The 17562-nt window shown below is 40.1% G+C and overlaps 1 protein-coding gene across 3 annotated transcripts in view; it reads right to left on the minus strand.

Annotated features, from left to right (window-relative positions):
- The window catches only part of LOC126161502 (uncharacterized), a 40678-nt gene extending 24625 nt beyond the window's left edge, over positions 1 to 16053 (minus strand). Inside the window, exons 1-3 of one of the 3 annotated variants that reach the window (XM_049917400.1) lie at positions 15813 to 16053; positions 9894 to 10092; positions 7891 to 8036 (exon numbers count right to left, since the gene is read on the minus strand). In XM_049917400.1, the coding sequence (XP_049773357.1) occupies positions 7891 to 8036; positions 9894 to 10010 (263 nt within the window). In that variant the 5' untranslated portion in view covers positions 10011 to 10092; positions 15813 to 16053. Of the gene's footprint in view, positions 1 to 7890; positions 8037 to 8205; positions 8341 to 9893; positions 10093 to 15812 lie in introns of those variants that run through there. The other 2 variants (XM_049917402.1, XM_049917401.1) reach the window with 2 other exon arrangements.
- Positions 16054 to 17562: the final 1509 nt, after the last annotated feature.

Genomic DNA, 17562 nt, shown 5'->3' on the forward strand with positions numbered 1-17562 from the left:
AAGGCCCCGCAAGTAGACAACATTCCATTAGAACTACTGATAACCTTGGGAGAGCCAGCCCTGAGAAAACTCTACCATCTGGTGAGCAAGACGTGTGAGACAGGCAAAATACCCTCAGACTTCAAGAAGAATATAATAATTACATTCCCACAGGAAGCAGGTGTTGAAAGATGTGAAAATTACCAAACTATCAGTTTAATAAGTAACGGCTGCAAAATACTAACACAAATTCTTTACAGATGAATGGAAAACCTTGTAGAAGCCGACCTCGGGGAAGATCAGTTTCGATTTCGTAGAAATGTCGGAACACGTGAGGCAATACTGATCCTACAACTTATGTTAGAAAGTAGATTAAGGAAAGGCAAACCTACGTTTCTAGCATTTGTAGACTTAGATAACACTTTTGGCAATGTTGACTGGAACACACGCTTTCAAATTCTGAAGGTGGCAGGGGTAAAATACAGGGAGCGAAAGGCTATTTCCAATTTGTACAGAAACCAGATGGCAGTTATAAGGGTCGAGGGGCACGAAAGGGAAGTAGTAGTTGGGAAGGGAGTGAGACAGGATTGTAGCCTATCCCCGATGTTATTCACTCTGTATACTGAGCAAGCAGTAAAGGAAACAAAAGAAAAATTTGGAGTAGGATTTAAAATCCATGGAGAAGAAATAAAAACTTTGAGGTTCGCCGATGACATTGTAATTCTGTCAGAGACAGCAAAGGACTTGGAAGAGCAGTTGAATGGAATGGATGGTGTCTTGAAGGGAGGATATAAGATGAACATCAACAAAAGCAAAACGAGGACAATGGAATGTAGTCGAATTAAATCGTGTGATGCTGAGGGTATTAGATAAGGAAATGACACGCTTAGAGTAGTAAAGGAGTTTTGCTATTTGAGGAGCAAAATAACTGATAATGGTCGAAGTAGAGAGGGTATAAAATGTAGATTGGCAATGGCAAGGAAAGCATTTCTGATCAGGAGAAATTTTTTAACATAGAGTATTGATTTAAGTGTTAAGAAGTCTTTTCTGAAAGTATTTGCATGGAGTGTAGCCATGTATGGAAGCAAAACGTGGACGATAAGTAGTTTAGACAAAAAGAGAACAGAAGCTTTCGAAATGTGGTGCTACAGAAGAATGCTGAAGATTAGATGGGTATATCACATAACTAATGAGGAGGTATTGAACAGAATTGGGGAGAAGAGAAATCTGTGGCACAACTTAACTAGAAGAAGGGATCAGTTGGTAGAACATAATATGAGGCATCAAAGGGATCACCAATTTAGTACTTGAGGGCATCACGGAGGGTAAAAATCATACAGGGAGACCAAAAGATGAATACACTAAACAGATTCAGAAGGATGTAGGGTGCAGTAGATACGGGGAGATGAATAAGCATGCACAGGATAGAGTAGCATGGAGAGCTGCATCAAACCAGTCTCTGGGCAGAAGACCACCACCACAACAAAAACAACAACATCATTACTTAAAACTCAGAAAATTGAAAAAGAAAAGGAAGTACTGGTCGCAGCCATACAATGTTATAAATATCAAGCATAGTTTGGCTGTGGTTTCTCATGAATGCTCTCAACACAAACAAAAACCCACAAATTCTACTGAATGAGTCCAGATAGTTTCCACTTTTTGGAGCAACTAGTATGACAAAAGAGGACACCAATGTTTGACTTAGTATTTTTTCTGCTTCAAAGCTACTCATTACAATACGGTAATTTAGTGTAAGTATTTTGAGATATTTTATTCAACATGGTACATAAGTAAATGATGGTTACACGTTAATAAAGCTAGTATACTATTTCTACAACTGTCCTATTTTGCAAGATAGTACATGACTCAGCTTGATGCGTATTCAGGGGTACATTGCTGGAATTGAAGTGTGATCTGTATCATCAATGGTGTGGCAGTGAGAGATGTGCTCTACATAGGAGTAGACAATTGTTTAAAGAAATGGAAGAAGCTCATAATGATATGGAAAATCCCATGGTGTCCTTCTCAGCTTCGATCAACCGCTCATACAGGAGTAAAAAGAATTTTGCTTTAAGATACAGAGGCGGAAAAAAGTATTCACCGGGAGTAATCAGAGAAGTAAACCACCTTAAATGTGTTTTTAACTCAAAACATATACTTTATTTTTTACATGTGTAATACACATGTCAGGCTGAACACATGCAGAATAAGTAGTAAAAACACGCCTTATGAAAGAAAAAGAAGAAAATTGAAATATACTATGAGCAAAAGTATTCACTTATTTAGTAATGCGTCTTTTTCTCTGTATTACAGCCCTCAGTCCTTGTGGCGTCGAGTAAACAACCTTTTTCGTTATATCTGAACCAATATTTACCTATTCTTCTTCTTCTTCTTCTATCAATGCATGCAAATGTGTCAAACTACCCACATATTGTTTGTGTAGTCTCGTTTTCAGTTCATTCCAGATGTTTGCGATGGGACTGAGGTCAGGAGAATGTGGTGAGGTAATGACGTGATGGGGCATATTGTATAGGACCCACAGTTTGACAAATTCCACTGCATGCTTAGGATCATTGTCTTTTTGGAAATAAAAGTCACCTCCAAGATCCACCTTCACAGCACTTTTCATCACATTTTTGTTTGAGATAGACAAATTTGTACATGGTGCTTTCAATTAAGGCAAGCTTACCAACACCTCCAGAAGACATGCATCCCCACACCATCACACTGCCGCCTCCGTGTTTGATGGATGCTTGTATGTTTTTGGGCTCCCACTCTGTGTCTGCTTGACGCCACACTAAACTGCGGCCATCCACGTGGCTCAAAGTAAATTTGCGCTCATAGTGACACAGAATCTTGTCCCAAAAGGTCTCATCCTTGCCGACAAATTCTTCTGCAAAAACCATCCGCTTTTTTGTGTTACACCTACTTATAAACAGTTTGTGCCTTGGCACTCTGGCATTCTATCCAGCACTCTTCAGGCATCTGCGCACTGCTCTAACGCTAACTTTGGTACCAACGCCTTCTGCCAGTTCTACTGCTATAGCAGGGGCCATTGTCAGCAGGTTGTTTTTCACCATCAGAACTATCTTCCTCTTGCTCTGTTCGTTAGTTTCTGAGCGCACCCCTTCCGTGGACGACTGACGAGAGTTTTTTTCTTGGATGATATTAAATATACTTTATCGGCTTTGGTTGAAGACTTGCCTATTTCTGCCTATGATTTTCCCTCACTATGCAGCTGCACAATAAGCCTTCAGTCTTCCACTGTCGTTTCACAACCTTTAAGGGGCATGGCGCTACTTTTTTTATTTATTTATTTATTTTTTTTTTTTACGAGATCCGTGCTTTCCTGTAGTACGAGACAGCTGCTTTGCGTACATTGACTGCTTGCTGCCACTGAGTTTTGCCTTCAGACTGCAGTTACCTCGTCAAGTCGGGCAGTGTCTGATTACTTTTGTCCCGAGTGAAACACACACCTGTGATGGTAACGCAGAACTAATCATTCCAGGTAGGGGGTGCGGTGACATTTGCACAGTCAGCGACTTTTGAAATATTCCCTGCATTATGGCACATACACAGATACACATTCCTTGTATGCATCGCCGGCCAGGGTGGCCGAGCAGTTCTAGGCGCTACAGTCTGGAACCGCGCGACCGCTACGGTCGCAGGTTCGAATCCTGCCTCGGGCACGGATATGTGTGATGTCCTTAGGTTAGTTAGGTTTAAGTAGTTCTAAGTTCTAGGGGACTGATGATCTCAGATGTTAAGTCCCATAGTGCTCAGAGGCATTTGAACCTTGTATGCATCAGTCACAACTGACCATGAGATATGCATGTGACCTGTGTCTGAATACTTTTGTCCACCCCCGTATCTTTTACACTTGTGATAAAGTATCCTAAAACTGGGGGGGGGGGGGGGGGGGGGCACAGACTGAAAACACATCCCAATGTGTTTTCGTTTTAGTAATTTGTTTCGTTTCCAGTATTCTGGCAAATTCTTCCTCAGCATCATTCTTACTGGCTTCAGTTTTTCTTTTTGAGGGAAGTTATTGTGTTACCACATCACATTTAACCACATCACATACTTCTTCCAACGTTTCATATCTTTCCACTTTCTGAGGGTATGTGATAGACAACATTTCACCTGAAGCTATCACACCATCATCTTTTCCACAACTAGAGGTATATTCCCAGAAGTGAGAAACCCCTTCACATACAGGTGAAGAAATGGAGAGTTGGGGGCTGAATAAAGTGGTTCCTTTAGTTTTCCTGATACATATTTCAGAAGATTCAGTGACTTTCTAAAAACAGTGTGGATTTTTTCCCACAATTCCTGGCACATCTGTCCTGAAAATGAAGGTAAAATAAAATGAATACAAAGCAGGTATATGTTTAAAAATGACTAAGATTATACCTGTTTCTAGACTTGCAAAACACCTGACAATGTTATAGACAGATACATTAGCATGCATATAAGATGTAAAAGTTATGTATATTTTCCAGTATTTGTTTTTACCATATTTAATTTCCAAAGCAAGCTCACAAATTCTCATTAACTACTACTACATCTACTTGGCTGCAAGAAGCAGGTTTCAAGACCTAGCCCTTCAGTTTTACAAAAGCACGGGTACCATCAGTGACATTCTTTAACTAACATGTGAAGCTTTCTGGACTCATCTGCAACCATTATTTACACCTGTCCTAGATCAAAATCTGTGGAATCTGTCAACTGTGTCACAGCTATTGACAGAAAACACAAACATATAATGTATTTTAAGAACATGAGATCTCGAAACATAAATTACAAAGGTTAATTTTCAATTGGGCTGATAGCTGTCACTGATGCAAATGGCATGTTTATACTAACTGATTTTGGAGAGATATCAGATGGGTTGGCAATGGAGCAGTATACCCTCACTCTTCGATTGATCTGTAGTTGAAGGAATGTAAACTAAATGTTTTGGATCCTGTTTGCCTGCCAGGAGACTGAAATAATGAGCAGTTCTCCTGCTACTTTGTTGCTGATGAGGATTTCCCTTTACTTCTGTACCTAATGCAGCCACTTCTGAAAAGAAAATGATGTGAAAATAATTTTCAATTCTCAACTGTCTGGAAGTCAAAATAATGTTGAAAGCACTTTCAGCATATTAACATCAAAATTTTGAGTGTTTGAAGAGCCAACCGACTGCAATGAGGAATGTGCTGTTGTGACAGTAAAAGCAGCTTGTGTATTGTACAACTTTATTTGCTTTCTTGATGAAAAGTCTCAGCATTCTTCGGGGATACGCTAATGTGCCTACAGTGCCTGATAAAAGTGCATTTGAGGATTGTCGTCATGGTCATAAACTGTTTGCTTACAGAATTTGCTAAGTAACTGTTTTCTCAAATATGAAGGAGAAATTTCTGTCCAATGAAAATACATGGGTTTGCTATAAAAAGTGCATTAACATTTATATAACCCTTTCATAGTGACTGACTGGTGAAGTGTAGGGTATCTGCATTGATGGATGGTGCACAATGTGCTGAAATTGTTCATATTGTAGTGAGTTAATGTGCAGAGGTTAGGTGATTTGGGGTCATCGATCCCATTGGCTTAGCAAAGGATGGGGAAGGAAGTCAGCCATGCCCTCTCAAAGGAACCATCCCAGCATTTGCCTGAAGCGATTTAGGAAAATCATGGAAAACTTAATTCAGGATGGCGCAACGCGGATTTGAGCCATCGTCCTCCAGAATGTGAGTCCAGTGTAGTAACCACTGCACCATCGTGTAGAGTAATAAACCTGCTGATGTGTGTGATCCAAAAGAGGAAAACTGCTTGCCTCCGTCCAATGTTTTTAAACTACCAGGCATAAACTTATTTTAATGGGACTGTACTTATGTTTATAGTTTAATAATAAATAAGAAGAAAATATACACACTGGTTTATTATTCTTCCCTAAGCTCACAAAAATCAGTGTTTCTACATCAGATCATAAGAATATGGGCCATTCAAATTTACATCCTCTCCTATTGTCAATGCTACCAGCAACAGGTGTGAAATACCTACTGTTTGACAAACGCTCGTTGAGTGGAGCAATGCTAATCTGCCAGACCATCTGCTCATCAGAGTGCAGTCTCACTTCAGTGATATCATTGTACTGAGGTACAGTGCATTAAAAAAAAAAAAAAAAAAAAAAAAAAAAAAAAAAAAAAATAATAATAATAATAATAATAATAATAAATAAAAAAGGAGTTACATAAAACTCCTACATCCTCCGGCAGTGTATTGCAGCATACAAAACCATGTCTTTTTTTTCCCCCAAAGAGATAGATAGATAGATAGATAGATAGATAGATAGAAAGAGAGAGAGAGAGAGAAATGAAACTGTTCAAATTATTCATATGTGTCCATCAGACATTTAGCACCATCAGTGGTATTTTCGAATGATGCACTTTTAGAATGCAATTAACATTTTATAATCACATACCATAGGTATGTTACCTGAATTAGAAACTGCAACAAGAAAAACAAGGAGTTGAATATGAAGGCACAGACTGCACAGGAAGTTCTTACCTGTTTCTTTCAATTCCATTGCAACCTTCCTCCACATCAAGCTAGTCATCACATCTGCCCTAGAATAAGATTTCATTGTGCAATTCCGTAGACAAGGACTTTTCTCAACAAACTGGATGATGAAGATGATCTTTGAACATTCCTCCTGTGTGAATGACATGCTGACTACATGCAGCACTGAAACTGGGAAATGTACAAGTGCAGATGTCTTTCCAGCTTGAAAGCACACATGCTAGTGAATGCTTCATATTGTATTGTCAGCATACAAGAAAGAGAAACAAAAGACAGCTCCACACAACAGCCAGCAATAGCCTTGCCTGTGGTGCACTGCTGCCAACCTCACCATGAACAACCTCCAATATATATCATCCATTCATTCAAGAGTGAAAACGGGCAAGTCTCCTTTTCCAACTTCAAAATCAATTTTGATATGTTAGCTACATTTTTTATGTAGCTGTGTATGATCTAAGTGCACCAAATGTAAACTGGCCAGTGACTATGTTTTTCATAGCAAACTTTTCAAAATATGCACAGACGGTTACTTCACTGTGAAGTATCACAATAACTACGGGCAACAGTGAAACGAAGACCAGTTCTTTGTCAGGTTGTGTTGTGAGCCTATAAGGTGAAATAAATTAATTTCTTTACCACAAAATTTCCTTAGAATCAAATGAGAAAAGCTGCAAAGCAGAGAACACATGCAAATCAAAATAGCGTGGTTTTTAATTTTTTACACAAAAAGAAAACACTTTACTCAGGAACTAAGTACAGAGACAGATATTGCTTTGCTTCATTTACATAGAACATCTTTTTATGCACATCAGATAAATCAAAATTTGGTCTTCCCTCCACTTTCTGCATATCGCACAATATTCTATGTGAAACAACCAGCACTCCCCCCCCCCCTCCACTTTTTGTGCGTTGTACAACAGTATTATGTGGAGCAACCAGCCCTCACTGTTGTACTCGACGGTATGACAATTGTGGACATCGATTTTTTATCATTGTTGTCCCAATGTGAACTAGGTAAACTATGTTCGTATGCATTCCACCAATACGGACTGCTTCGGCATCATATTGTAAATCACATTGTGTACCATATGGCATATCATACTGCTTAAGTGGGAATTATGTCTAAATCTCTCACCAGCCCACCTTGAAGACTGGCTGTATGATTATCAGCCAAAATAAGGGAAAAGGGAATAATACTGTCCCAGATGCATGCCCACAAGATGAGCGAATAAATTTGAAAGATAATTAAATAAGGTTTGCAAAAATCGTCATCTCACAAGCAGCTGAATAAACATAACGCACAGAGGAAAGGTAAAAATATAATTTAAATTATTTTATTCTTACACGTCTTCAGTAGGAGTCCAGTGCTTCACAAGTTTCCAATGGTACTCCAACACATTCTCCTCTGACAGAATTATCGCTCCTGGTGGTATATCTTGTTCTCTTCTTTTCTGAACTGCCATACTCAGTCTTTCATATTGTTTTTGTCTCTGGAAATCACATCAGTAAGATGTGCTTAAATATTTGGAGGTGGACATTAATTTTGTCAAATATATTATAAAGACAAAAACATTTTCAAGATCAAGTAACATCAGCAACAGGTAAACAGAAAACACTTACAGCTTAATGAAATGGCTAGTATACTTTGATTAAAGTAACCTTGTGATTGATGTTTCAGCCAGTCAAGAGGTAGGAGCCAGTTGCAAGTAAATTGCAGTCTTCTCTCAAGTGCCACATGCACAATGTGTTGTCTGTTTTGCACACACATGCAGTGCCTGGGCATGCGTGGCTGGCTCCACACTGGCATCACTTTCTGCTAACATCATTTCTGGCAGTCACAATGTTATTTTATTCAAGTTATAAAATAAGAAAACATTATACCTGAAAAGATGTCTATAGTACTGGAGTATGAGTATGGAAAGGGATGGGTATGCAGAAGACAGGGACTAGCAAAGGTTTAGCTCACAGGAGGTCATGGGAGCAAAGGATATTTTGTAGGGAGAGTTTCCGCATGTGCAGTTGAGAAAGAGCTGGTGTTGGTAGAAGGAATTTAGATGGCACAGGCTGTGAAGCAGTCAATAAAGTGGGTGGCGTGTTCAGAAACTGGGTGGTCCTCCTGTCTCTCAGCTACAGTTTGGTGGTGGCCATTCATGTAGACAGACAGCTTGTTAGTTATCATGCAAATGTAGACAGTGGTTAAGTGGTTGCGGCTTAGTTGGCACATCACATGACTGCTTCAACAGGTGGCCCTACCTTCGATGGGGTAAGAGATGCCTGTGGCAGTACTGGAGTACGTGGTAGTGGAAGGATGTATGGGGCAGGTCTTCCATCTAGGTCTACTGCAGTGATATGAGGCAAGAGATCTGGAGCAGGGGTGGAATAAGAACAGACAAGGATATTGCATAAGTCTGACAGGTGGCAGAACACTATTGTGGGAGGGGTGAGAAGGAGAGCTGGAAAGATATTCCTCATTTCAGGGCTCAATGGCAGGTAGTTGAAACACAGGTGGAGAACGTGGTTCAGCTGCTTCAGTACTGGGTGGTACTGAGTCAAGACAGGAGCGCTTCTTTGTGGCTGGATAGTGGATATGTGCGAAGTGGCAGGTTACTGGAGAGGCAAGGCAGGAGTTCTGCTTTGGAACAAGGTTGGGAAGGTAATTTCGGTCTGTAAATGTATTGTTGGTGGTTGGTAGGTTTGATGTGGACATAGGTACTGGTGTAGCCATCCCTAAGATGGAGGTCAACATTGCTGAGTTGAGGAGGACCAAGTAAAGCAAATGGGGGAGAAAATGTTGAGGTTCTGAAGGAATGTGGATAGGGTGTCCTTACCCTCAGTGCAGAACATGAAAATATCATTAAAACATTTAAACCAGGTAACAGGCTCATCAGACGCTGGGAAAGGTAGTGTTCAGTAGCAGCTTAGGCTTAAGTTTGTTAGTGCAAACTGATGTGGTATCAACAGTGATGAGCAGGGTTCCAGGTGGAAAAGGAATGAAAACTATGGAGAGTCGATGGAGCAAACAGTTAGATGTCTTTTATATAGGAGGGCAGGTTACATATGGTAGCCCTGGGAGAGCCAGCAATGACAAAACTCTTCCATCTGGTGAGCAAGATGTACGAGACAGGCGAAATACCCTCAGACTTCAAGAAGAATATAATAATTCCATTCCCAAAGAGAGCAGGTGTTGACAGATGTGAAAATTACCAAACTATCAGTTTAATAAATCACAGCTGCAAAATACTAACACGAATTCTTTACAGACGAATGGGAAATCTTGTAGAAGCTCACCTTGGGAAAGATCAGTTTGGATTCCATAGAAATGTAGGAACACACAAGGCAATACTGACCTCATGGCTTATCTTAGAACAGGCTGTTCCAGCTCGTCGGCTCCGTTGTGAGCCGCGGAGCGCTCCCTGCTCCAGGGAGCCGTGTCGCTCGCTGTGACCATTCAAGTGGGCCGGCATGCCGGCAAGCGTTTTGATGTGCCAGCTGCGTCTTACAAGATCGACAACCTCATACTCTTAGCTGCTACGATGTGGTGACATGCTAGACCAGGAAATAAGTAAGAAACAACTGTTTTACAAGAAGTTGCATATTAAATTTATTGGGCCTCTGTAGCTCTGTAGCTCTTTTCATTACAAGATCGGAAATATCAGGCGTCAAAGTGTTCGCAGCGTTAATGCAGAGGATGGACTACTTTGTTGCATCCTGAAGAAACGATCGTTCCTTACTTTTTACTCTTTTCATTGCTGAGAAAAGCTGCTCACAACGATATATAGATCCAAAAATGCAAATGATCTGAGCGGTATTGTTGTGAAGCTTGGGAAATGTTTTTCGCTGTAATGAACGATACCATCGTGACAAATCCAACGTGTTGTAGTACCTCTCTTTCAACAAAGTTGAATTTTGGAAATCAATAATCTCCAACTGAAGTGACGATGACAAATCATGGGGGAAACTGAAAAAGGAGTGCTGAACACCTTAAGTTCCATTTTCAAACTAGTGAGGTCTTGGAATCGTGTTTCAAACGACGTGATGAGCTGCTTTCACTTTGCTTGGTAATAGCCGAAAGTAGTACCTTCAGGTAGTTTTAAAGAAGGAAGACGATTGAAGAACGTTAAATGTCCACTACTCATCTGCCTTTCAAATAAACGTTACTTTTCCATGAACACTTTGATCTGGTCGTGCATGTCAACGATTAGCTGCTCTTTGCCTTGCAATGACATATTTAAATTATTCAGATGCATAGTTATGTCAGCTAGGAACGCCAGGTCTGACATCCATTTTATATCTTTCAGACAACGAATTTCTTCCCGTTTCATTTCGAGAAAAAGGGATATTTCCTCACGAATGGCAAAGAAAACGTCAAGAACTTTTCCCCGACTCAGCCAACGAACTGTACTGTGGTAAGGTATATCCTCATACTCCGCTTCAATATCTTACAGGAATCCTTTGAATTGGCGATGATTCATACCGTGACGCCGCACAAAATTCACACACTTCACGACATCTTTCATTACGCCACCTAGCTCTATTGTTTCAGCACATTGTGCCTCTTGGTGAATAAAACAATGAAGAGTCAAAATGTCTTTCCGAATTCGTCCCTGAGTTTATTTTTCAAACGAGAAGCAAAACCTTGGTGACGCCCGATCATTTTTGGTGCACCATCTGTCGCTACAGAACGGAGCTTATCCCACGAAAAATTCATATTGTCCACTGATTCACAAACAGCTTCAAAAATGTCACGTCTTGTTGCGGTGCAATCGAGTGGTACCACATCCAAGAGTTACTTGCAGCTCCATGTCGACACCACGCACAAAGACTGCAAGCTGAGCACAGTCCGATATGTCGGTGCTTTCGTCCAGCGCTAGCGAAAATTCAACAAAGCTCTCCGCCTTTTTCCTGAGCTGTGTCTCTAAATCCGCTATCATGTCCAGGATTCGACGAGACATTGTTTGCTTCGACAGGCAAACCCCTTCAATTACCCATTCAATTGCCTGCAACTCCCTTGGAAACAGACATTCTGCAACTGCTACCATGCACGATTTTACGAGTGGTCCTACCAAAAACGGCTTGCCACTCGTCGCAATAATGTGAACGACCCTGTAGCTTGCTCGAATTTCAGATTCAGTAGTGTTTTCTCCGCATTCATTCACCTGAAAATTATAAACGCATTACAGAACACGAACTATGTTGCATGTTTTGATACCCTCCGTATTAAGATACCGTTTTTAAACATACTTCTCCTGGAAGGTCGTTCTTAAGCCTGGCTACCAGTTCTCTGCGTGCAACGCCTTCTACCTAATCGTAGTGCGCTGCGTGAAGACGTGTATAATGTCGTTGTATATTGTACCTCTTCGCAGAATTAAATACCTTAAATGACATACAACACACTGCGGCGACCATCCCTCTCAACGAATAGAAAGGTATCCTCCAACAGAGGTACAGGGCTCCCGCTTCTGTCATAGCTGTCATTGAACACGGATTAATGCGTCGGTTGCGACTGCATGCGGCCAGGGGGCAGTGAGTTCGCTTTCCCCCTCCACGCAGGCTCCGAGCTCCCGCTGTGAGTGCTCCGGAGCGCTCCGGCTCCCTGGAGCTCGGTTGGAACAGCCTGTCTTAGAAGATACATTAAGGAAAGGGAAACCTACATTTCTAGCGTTTGTCAACTTAGTAAAAGCTTTTGACAACATAGACTGGAATACTCTCTTTTAAATTCCAAAGTTGGCATGGGTAAAATAAAGGGAGGCAAAGGCTATTTACAATTTGTACAGAAACCAGATGACAGTTATAAGGGTTGAAGGGCACAAAATGGAAGCAGTGGCTGAGAAGGAATTGAGACAGGGCTGTAGCCTACCCCTGATGTAATTCAATCTGTATATTGAGCAAGAAGTAAAGAAAACAAAAGAAAAATTTGGAGTATGAATTAAAACCCATGGAGAAGAAATAAAAACTTTGAGGTTTGCCAATGACATTATAATTCTGTCAGAGACAGCAAAGGACTGGGAAAAGCAGCTGAATAGAATGGACAGCATCTTGAAAGGAGTATAAAAGATAAGCAAAATAAGGATAATGGAACGTAATCTAAGTAAATCATGTGATGCTGAGGGAATAAGATTAGGAAATGAGACACTTAAACTAGTAAATGAGTTCTGCTATTAAGGGAGCAAAATAACAGATGATGGTTAAAGTAGAGAGGATATACCGGTAAAACATGGACTGGTGACAGCAAGGAATATGTTTCTGAAGAAGAGAAATTTGTTAACATCAACAATAGATATGAGTCTCAGGAAGTCTTTACTGAAATTATTTTTATGGAGAGTAGCAATGTATGTAAGTGAAACATGGACAATAAACAGTGCAGACGAAAAGAGAATAGAAGCCTTCAAAATGTGGTGCTACTGAAGAATGCTGAAGATCAGATGGGTAGATCATGTAACTAATGTGGAGGTACTGAACAGAATTGGGGAGAAGAGGAATTTGTTGCATAACTTGGCTAGAAGAAGGGATCAATGGTAGGACATGTTCTGAGGTATCAAGGGCTCACCAATTTAGTATTGGAGGGAACCGTGGAGGGTAAAAATCGTAGAGGGAGACCAAACGATGAATACACTAAGCAGATTCAGAAGGATGTAGGGTGCAGTCATTATTCGGAGATGAAGAAGTTTGCACAGGATAGAGTAGAGATAATACGTTGAAGGTGTAGGTATATGAGAGCAGATATTCTCTCTGTGGGGACACAGTATATTGGGGAGGAATATCCTCCTTACCATCCTCATCACACCTCCCATAGTGGTATTCCACCACCCACCAAACCTATGCAGTATCCTTGTCTGTTCCTACTCCACCCAGTTCCCAATCCCTTGCCTCATATCACTGCAGTATAGCTAACTGTCCCATATATCATCTCATTACTACCTACTCCAGTCCTTTCACAGAAATCATCTTACCCCATCACAGACAGGGCCATCTGTGGAAGCAGCCATGTAATCTACCAACCAAGCTGCAACAACTGTGCTGCTTTCTCTGTGGGTGTGGCAACTAACAAGCTGTCTTTCTGCATGAATGGCCACCAGCAAACAATGGTCAAGAGACACCAGCACCGCACCACCCAGTTGCTGAAAATGCTGCCCAACATGACGTGCTTCACTTTAATGACTGCTTCACAGGCCATGCCATTTCGATTTTTCTTTCCAGCACCAGCTTTTTTTTTTTTTAATTGTGTAACTAATGTGGAGGTACTGAACACAATAACCCCCCTGGCACGAAATTTCATTAGTCCCTGTCTTGCACACAACGCCTTCTCTGCTACCATTCCAGAACTATGTGTCTTCTATCTCACCAGTGCACTTAATAAATCTTTTTCATTCCCTGTTTCTCCTCTCTCCTTTTGTACTCCTCTGCTCTTCCTCCCCCCCCCCCCTCCCCCCATAGCACAGCCTCCCAACACTGACCCTAGCAGCTGTATCCTGTACCCTCATCACTCATCCCAGCAGAGTGTTTCTATATTGTTGTTATTCAATCCTGGATAATACAGTGTTTAAAGCGACATTATACAGTCTCAAATCACAAGAAACAACAAAACTAGTGAGGTGCCTGTCACAAACACTATAAAATATTGAAAAAGGTGGTCAATATCTTGGCATGAAAATACTACAAGCACTGTGATGAAACAAAATCATCATCATCATGACTGATGTTATATATGGCTTTTCCTGTAAAAATGACTAGGCTACCTATTTCTATTCAAGAATTCTTCTATGGCAGAAAAAGTGTTTGTAAAGAGATACATTTTTAATCAACCCGTGAAAATATTTCTGCTATCTCTTAAGACTTTTCTTTCCATGTGTGCATATTGATAAATGGTTTTATAGCTGAATATTTATCCCTTTCTGTGCCAAAATTTGGTTTATTAAAGGGTAATGCAGATCATTATTCCTTCTAGAGTTGTACTTGTGAATATACCTGCTTCTCTCACACTCAGACGGATTGTTGACAAAGAAGTTAAATACAGTAAGAAAATAAAAGTAATGTGAAGCTGTGGTTAACATTCCAGCTGCTTAAAGAGATGCCTATGAGGTGTACATGTGTGAACACCACAGGTAATTCTAATTACTTTCTTTTTTACAACGAATATTTTTTGTCTACATGTGGAGTTATGGCAGAATATTGTCCCTTATGACACTCGCAAATGAAGGTATGCCAAATATCTTAACTTACCAAGTTCTTTATGCCATGAAGCTGGTAATTATTCTTATGCCAAAACGAGACAAACTTAAAGGTTTTAGCATGTCTAGTATAGGTCTTCTCGCTTATTTTCCATCAATATAAGAACATTGAACTTTCAACCCCCCCCCTTTTTTTTTACAGTGCATTAACAGGAGGTAGTTTTCTTCTTCACATTACATAACTGGTATCTTCATAAGTAGCCCACTTGAGAAAAATCAATCTGCAGCCTCTATAAAAACATCATTTATTGATTTCCCTGGTAATGTTTTTTGCCTGGCCTCACAATACTGTTTGTATCATCTGCAAACAGGGATATTTCTGCCTCCTCCCCAAAATAAAATTGTATATTATTAATATAAAACAAGAACAGTAATGGACCAACAATCAAAATGTATGAAGTACCCACTGCAATTTCTCCCCAGGAGGATCATTTGTACGATAAATTGCAGATGACATGGGGTCTGTATTAATATTTGAATTATTTAAGCAGGCTGTGATAACTTTCTGCATGATGTTTCTCGAACTAAATGATGCATATGCTGCACTATGTGTTCCATAAAAACTCAACTTCTGTAGCCGAATATTATGAGGACACAAGTCACAAAAGTTCCAAACCAATGACATTTTATCGTTTACAGAATCTACCATATACTCAGTAGGGTGATGCTTTTGAAATACATACTGTAACTGACTTAGTTAACACTGAAAAATATCGAACAATACGATAATATAGCACAACAATCGTAGACTACAAACAGTAAGCTGAAGTTGTAGGGCTCACGTTTTCATCCTGTGATTAATGAGTTTTATGTATCGCATTAACACAAAGTGAAATGATACTTTACACGACTTTGTGTTATGGTACTCTGCGTAATTACTGTAAAAATGTATTTTACAAGACAAAATCAAACATTCAAACTCTAAGAATTCTGTTAAACAATGTGTCTGGTTTTCAGAGATAATTGTACATGGCTTCAATATAATAAACAAATACAGAGATACGTGATCTTACACCTTGGCTAGGGACGAAAACTTACTAGCACTGATGCTGACTGTATCGGCGCTGCTACTAACACAGGTTATTTTTCTTTTCTTAAGTGACGTAATTAAGACAAATTGATCTGAACAGAACCAACTATCAAATATCACTATATATTACTCGACAGTTAAGAATATTATCACTACAGAATCTGCAAACAATCAATTATAACAACATTGTAAACACACTCTGTCTTGCAGACGCCGTCAACGCAGGCGCTTGTTATTTCTAAGACTGTAAAAAGATATGTCTACACGCTGTGAATGTCTCCAGTGTACGCTCTTATAAAACAAAGTACCTGGAATACCCTTCATAGAGGTCACAGCCCTGTTAAGCAGGTCTATGATCAACTAAGTAGTATGATCTCTGCAAGGAGTAGACATTTTGTGACGCACTGAGCGTACATTGACCAATCACGTCAGTTGCTAGTTGGTATCGCGGCTGTGTAAGTCGTGGCTCGCCATATTGTGTGAATTTGGATGTTTATGTTCCGTAGTGTCGCGGTGTTTTCCTTGCCAATTCGTTATCTACCGGGAGTACGCTATTAAAAGTGAAAGTGTGTCATTACAGTTCTGAAAATCGTATGAAGAAAAGTTTTTCAATAGTTGTGCTTCTCACTTCATTGTTTTGAGGTTGGCACACCAGGCGTGATTTAAAGTGCAAGTTGACGGGAATACTGGCAGCAGACGACTTATTTGTTTCGACAAGAATGCCTGTTCGTAAACAAGGTGGTAAGATCAAATTACTTAGAGCTAGGTGTTTGTGAGTCTTTTGCTTATAGTTTCTGCAGTACCGTAGCTAGGGAGTGGCTTGTAGCGTCTCTCTTTCAGTTTGACGTAGAATCACCAATTGTTACTACACCATATGGGATTTTGCGTCCAGTGTTTTTAAATGTTTCAGATGGTACATAGAAATTACAGGTTTCGTTTTGCTGTTACCTGATTTGATGACCTTTGGTTCTTGTCTTAAACAGTCAACAGCCATGTGAAGTACAGGTTAAGGACGCCGCGAACACCGTTGTCAGACCCAACTGACACCGCCACCCCTCTAAAGTTTATGACAGTACTTTTGACCACTTAGCGTATTAGTAGAAACTTGTGATTATCTCTTTGCCTTTATTAGACTACGCCGGTAAACTACTTGTTCTATGAAAACATAAACCGAGGTTTGTTATAATGCTTCACATCGTGTTTGTTCAGTACTTCTCGCAAGTTCTCCCTCAGTATTTACCCATAGTAAGTTAATTTATGACTGTTACAGGCGTAGCTTGTTATTGTTACTGCATATCAGTTAAATAGAGCGTGAACTCATAAACATGCGTCCCTGAAACCCATGGGATGCCAATTGTACGAACCAGAAGCTGCACGATTTGTTTTGCTGGGAATAGCGTTAGGTTTAGTCGCGGTTATTATCAGTCTGTGCGTGATGTCTACGACTAGCTTCACGTTCTAAAATTGAATGATGCATGAAGTTCACTGATTGACATCGTGTTTGTGTCAGTCGTGCAACGAACTTAGTATTTGGAAAGAGATGTTGCAGCTATTAGTTGTGAACTAGGTACAGAGGAGCTGCTCTAGTGAGTTGCTGTATATCTTAACGTGGGTGAACTGGGTTAAACACGGAATTTCAAAGTTGTTGATGTCTGCAAGACGCGTGAAAAAATTTGAAGTGTTTACAAATCCATCGAATGTCTTGTTCATTATGTAAATGTGCAGCAAATATCTCTAACTGTAAAACTGAAATTTTTG

This window comes from Schistocerca cancellata, chromosome 2 (genome assembly GCF_023864275.1).
Source record: "Schistocerca cancellata isolate TAMUIC-IGC-003103 chromosome 2, iqSchCanc2.1, whole genome shotgun sequence".
NCBI lineage: Eukaryota > Metazoa > Arthropoda > Insecta > Orthoptera > Acrididae > Schistocerca > Schistocerca cancellata.